General features: G+C 37.1%; 1 protein-coding gene across 5 annotated transcripts in view; it reads left to right on the top strand.

The window, feature by feature from the left end:
- LOC107581465 (disabled homolog 1-like) overlaps positions 1-5982 on the top strand; it is a 191704-nt gene that overhangs the window by 144027 nt on the left and 41695 nt on the right. For all 5 annotated transcript variants that reach the window (XM_016267041.1, XM_016267039.1, XM_016267037.1 and 2 more), the window contains exons 5-6: positions 3069-3200; positions 5451-5570. In XM_016267041.1, coding sequence (XP_016122527.1) covers positions 3069-3200; positions 5451-5570 — 252 coding nt within the window. The remainder of the gene's footprint in view (positions 1-3068; positions 3201-5450; positions 5571-5982) is intronic.

Raw genomic sequence — 5982 nt, 5'->3', positions numbered from 1 at the left:
GTGTTTTACTGAGAAAAAACAAGATTTGGTTTTTAAAAAGCCTTTTTCCAAAAGGTACATCTGGAAAAGGGGGGTCGTCTTATAATCAGGGTCGTCTTATATTCGGGCCAATACGGTAACTCTATAAAAACGTGCATTACATCTAAATTAACTCGTAAAAATCAAATATAATTTCGTAAATTGCATAAACAATTATGAACAAAACAGCATCATGTATTTATGCATTGCTTAATCCAAAGAGTTGAAGCGCCATTCACACAAACTGCATTTAAAAACATATGAGATGCAGTGAAAAGGAGTAAACCTCCACAAATTTGTGAAGTGTTTTCTAAAAGTTTGTTAACTCGTAAAAATCAAATATAATTTCGTAAATTGCATAAACAATTATGAACAAAACAGCATCATGTATTTATGCATTGCTTAATACAAAGAGCCGAATCGCCCATAACACAGATTGCCTTTAAAAACATGAGACGCAGTGAAAAGGAATAAACCTCCACAACTTCGTGACGTGTTTTCTAAAAGTTTGAACTGTTTTAACTTTGCGTGGCTTTTTATACATCTCTTTTGTGAGACACGAGTGCAGCAGTCTTATTTGTCCGTCTAAAAAATGCTCTGAATATGCGTTCTGTGTGAATGGCTTGGTTTCGGTTTTAACCCATTCAAGATCTTCTATATTTCTATAATATTTTGAATGCATAACACTGCAGCGGCGCATCTCGTGGGCTAGACTAACAAAACATTCAAATGCAACAACGTCACTTACATCATCACCGCATCTCGCACGCCACCGATGACGCTCCCTGATGCACACCTAACATTCAAATGCAAATGTTTATTTTAAATTCGACATGCATGCAGCACTCATTTCAGCATGTGTTCGTGTTTGTGTGTGCTGTCTGCGTCACTCATAGCACGTGCCTATATCGTGCTCTATATCGACCATTTTTTCTATCGATATCGAAGAAGGTGTACCGTCGATAAATACCGATACCGTTTTATCGCCCAGGCCTAGCATCGACGTCTTTCTGCAATTTGAAAAAATAAAATACCTTCTGATGTTCATTCGTGTTTATTTTGTGCTTTAAGTAAATATGAAAAGATGATCGGTTCACGTGCCGCTTCAACTGAGGCACTACAGTGATCTGTCACAACACGTTAAAGAGCAACAAAACGGTATTTATTGTTTGAATTTCTTAAAAAAATCATATTTAAAAGCTAAGACTTTGTTTCATACCCAAAGTAACCTGCTTTGTCTTGTCTGTCGGTGCGTTGTCAGTTTTCTCTTTGCTCTGCAATGTATTTTTCACTGCGTGAGAACATGATGTGTAGTGTGAGAGCGGCATGGCTTGTCTGACAAAGCAACAGTAACTAAGGGGGCGTTTTTTGCGAAGGGTCAATTAAGTGTCCAGAAATATTACATTCAGTATATTCTTTCTGTAATAAATGCTCTTTTTTAAAAGTATACTGTACTTCATTTTCACAAGGGCTGTCACACCTCTGAAAATGGAAATGGAAAATCATCCTGCTCAGATGTAAGTGTGAAATCATTAAGTTTTGCGTGGGCACATGGCATGATTAGTTTGATAATGAAAGCTGCCCATTAACCTCATTCAAAAGTTTTTAACAAAGGGACCCTGCTTCTCAAAGTTTGTTTAACACGTCACTGACAACACTTCATATTTCAGCAGGGAAAATAAGACCTCGCAGTCAGACGGGTTGTCATAAGATGTCATCCACTGTTGCAACTCTCGAGTTAACTGCTGGGCCCATGGGGGTGCATCTCTCCTTCTCCCTGTGCGTGCGGCATGTGGCGTGTGTATTGTGTTAGTGATGTTTTAATGACTCTAAATGAAGTGGGTGGTGAGGGGAAGATTGCCACTTGCAGTAGATTTCAGCAGATGATTGCTCTTCAGCGGCAGGAGGCTGACACTAGTGCCGAGACCCCGGTGTTTCAGCCATCAGCCTGGAGGACGACTCGCTCCGAGATTTTGACCTATTTTCTGTCCTCCAATCCCCTCTCTGGGTTAATGTCCCCCTTCGTTTAAATGTCCGTTCGATGATTGAATGCCATTTCTGAAGGTCTTTGTAGCTGTGCTTTGATTTGCAAGTTTAAATTGGTGTTTGGATGTAACTTTGTTACTTTCAAACGAGAGGTTTTGGTGCACAGCTGGGTTCAGTTGACCGTAAAGTTTGGTTGGTTTGATTGGTGTCAGCTGCAAAACTCAGGTAGGCACCAAAAATCATGCTGTCACACTAGAGGTTTTGGACACACCTGGGTTCCAGTTGACCATAAAATTTGGTTTGATTTATGTCAGTCGCAAAACTCATGCTTGAGAAAAGGGGGGTGTGGAGTTATACATTTTAAGCAGTAAGATAAAATAAAATAAAATATAACAAAAAAAATAATAAAATAAATTTAAAATATAATAAAATACAAAAATGTAAGCTCAACTAACATTTAAAAATTAAGATAGAATATAATAAAATAAAATAAAAAATTAAGCTAAAATAAATGTTAAACAGTAAGATAAAACAAAACAAAATAAAATATAAAATAAAGAAATATAGAATATAAAAATAAAATAAAATAAATGTGGTCCATTTGTCAGAAAATAAAAGGACAAAATTTACTAATTTACTTAAGTGTATGATTGGAAGTCTCACCTTTCAGTTTAAATAGCCAATTGCTTTAAGTGTTTGATTATTTTAACATAAATTTGAGCTAAACAAAAAGCATGTTTTCAGCAAAAAAGCTATTATTTTCAGATTGTATTAATGTATTTTATTGTCCTTTTCTTTATTACAGTCTCTCCTTATTCAAGTACATAGGAGCTATACTTATGCCTGTTAACTACAAAGAAAACAACAGCCTGGATGTGTTTCCAAGATGGCCACCAAGCAATCTGACTTTCTTGTGTAGTGTAGAGTTACTCACATGTGCTTTGTTTTTTAAGCACGTTTGTACCGTTATTCAGGCAGTCTGAATATCTGATATGAGAGCTAAACTCTATCTTCTCATCAAGCTGTATATGCAGCACTAAAGGTCCTCTGGTTTTTATCCACAGGTTCTTCAGCACCACCATGCAGTTCATGAGATTTCCTACATTGCAAAGGATATCACGGACCACCGAGCCTTTGGTTATGTATGTGGGAAAGAGGGAAACCATCGGTTTGTCGCCATCAAAACAGCTCAGTCTGTAAGTACTCACACCTGAAAATTAGACTGTGTATGTGTGTGTTGTATGTACACTATGCATCCACAAGTATATTTCAGGACTGCAAGTATATTTGCTACTATGACAGATTCTGCTCCTCTGGAAAGGCTTGATCTCTGTGTCTCTGTCTTGAGTCTGTTTTTGCTGCTGTTCTTTGTTGTTGCATTGCTCTAGTCTGCAGTGCTGCAGTTCTGTGGCAGTTGCTCAATCGATTTCCATACCGGGTCGATGAGTATCTGCTGTCCTCTCTCTCCATCCATCGCTGTCTTGCTCTGAACTACAAGTGACCCAGCAAACACATAAAGATAAAGGAATGGCAGCATGCTCCTGCGCTCATGCTCCATCCCACCAAAAAACTGTTTTCACACATATATTTGCTACTATGACAGATTCTGCTCCTCTGGAAAGGCTTGATCTCTGTGTCTCTGTCTTGAGTCTGTTTTTGCTGCTGTTCTTTGTTGTTGCATTGCTCTAGTCTGCAGTGCTGCAGTTCTGTGGCAGTTGCTCAATCGATTTCCATACCGGGTCGATGAGTATCTGCTGTCCTCTCTCTCCATCCATCGCTGTCTTGCTCTGAACTACAAGTGACCCAGCAAACACATAAAGATAAAGGAATGGCAGCATGCTCCTGCGCTCATGCTCCATCCCCCCAAAAAACTGTTTTCACACCCTCTTTTTTTTTTTTTTTGCTTCTCTTCACCTCTTTCCTCTCTTTCTGCACTTAAGTACTACTATGTACTACTTTGGACGACTTTATGTTCCAGGGGTTGATTTTAGTTAAAACAAACAAATAGATTTTGTTTTGTTTTGTTTTGTTTTATTTCTCCTGTTCCTCAATTAATGCTTTATGTTACAGGGGTTGATTTTAATGAAAAGAAACAGATAGATTTTATTTTATTTTATTTTATTTTATTTTATTTTATTTTATTTTATTAAACAAACAAATAGATTTCGTTTCGTTTCATTTCATTTTATTTATACTGTCCCTCAAGTAATGCTTTATGTTACAGGGGTTAATTAAAACAAACAGATTATTTTATTTTATTTTATTATTTTATTTTATTCCTCAATTTTTGGGTTATTTCCACCACAGTCAATAAAGTTACTCCTAATAAAGTCTTTTCTAAAATTTGTACTGTGTTTAATTACAAATCAAGCGGTTATTTTGTCAAATTTGCAAAAAGTGTGAAGATATTATGTAATTGTGTGTGTATCTAGGATACATAAATGGCTTTGTGCCATTTTATTCCAATTATTACAATGTCGTTTTCAACACGAAATACTATTAAAGGTCCCATATTGTACACCTTTCTGGAGTTTTATTTGAGTTTTTAATGTGCTTAAGAATATATATTTGCGGTATAAGTACCAAAAACCATCTCAATATAATTTTACAGCTCCTTTCTCAGGAGCTCTGCTGAGAACAGGTCGATTTTGGCCTGTCTAATTAATATTCATGAGTCTCTCTTCTGATTGGCCTGTTGTTTTCTGAGTGACGCATGGCCAGGCCGACCACAGGTAACTAGGGTCAGCAACGTCACTGCGCTAGCTGGAGGCAGCAAAACAAAGGGGAAACTGGAGGCGGCCCATTCAAACCAGCGCAGATTCGGCTACATGAGCTTAAAATATCATCATATTGCGATGTTTGGTGCCAGAATCGACGTAATACAGCCTCAAATTAGAAATTTGATCGCTTCTTTCTTTCTTTCTTTCTTTCTTTCTTTCTTTCTTTCTTTCTTTCTTTCTTTCTTTCTTTCTTTCTTTCTTTCTTTCATCTGCTCATATTGCTTTTCATTAGCGTGAATCTTCTGGAGTATAGACAGCAGAAAAATACAGAATGCGGATTTTGAGGGCAAGCGTTCGCTTCAAATTTTCATCCATGTATTTATTGAAATATTAGTGACATTTAGGCTGCGCTGGGCAGGAAATGCATTTTTAATGCTAACATGGAGCTTTGATGCTAACTACAAAGAGAGAAGTTTGATCTGACCCAGCCCTTTCAAATGGAAAGCACTTTGTTCTGTCACCTCTCATCTGGCAGATTTAAGAGCAGCCAAAGCAGAGGTTAAGAGGTCCTCGTTATGTCTTTTCCAAGATACTTTTTGCTCTGAATTGCTTGAAGAAATGTGCAGACAATACAGCAGCTCTTCAGAATGGACCCTTACTGAGAAGATCATGTCACTTCTCCCTCTTTGTCTCTATAAATCTGTGTCTCTCTGCCTGTGTTCCCAGGCTGAGCCTGTGATCCTTGACCTCCGTGACCTTTTCCAGTTGATTTATGTGATTAAGCAGAGGGAGGAAATCGAGAAGAAAGCTCAGAAGGACAAGCAGTGCGAACAAGCTGTTTATCAGGTAACACTCACACACAATACCTTCACACTCACATAAACTCAAAACACCAAAGATAATTTACAGTTTCTAATGCTCGGTCATAAATACAACCGCATATACGTCAGCGGGCGAATGAGAGCGGTGTAAAAGAAAACAACAACAAGCTCAAAAGGGAATGATGAAATATGCAATATAAAAGGATGAAACTACAGAAAACAACATATTTCTGTGAGGGCTTATTTATTATTTATCTCAGAGAATAGCGCAATTAGATTTATATGAGGACTGATGTATGGTGAAGTGTTTTTCCTTTTACAGCTGTTGCTTGTCAGATTGAAAATTAATCTTTGGTAAAAAAAAAATAATAATAATCTTGAATCAGCTTTTGATTCAAAATAAAATTAATTCATAAGTGCATATATATATATATATA

This window comes from Sinocyclocheilus grahami, unplaced genomic scaffold (assembly GCF_001515645.1).
Source record: "Sinocyclocheilus grahami isolate Dianchi unplaced genomic scaffold, SAMN03320097.WGS_v1.1 scaffold35.1, whole genome shotgun sequence".
NCBI lineage: Eukaryota > Metazoa > Chordata > Actinopteri > Cypriniformes > Cyprinidae > Sinocyclocheilus > Sinocyclocheilus grahami.
This window is presented reverse-complemented; position numbering and strand designations above follow the sequence as displayed.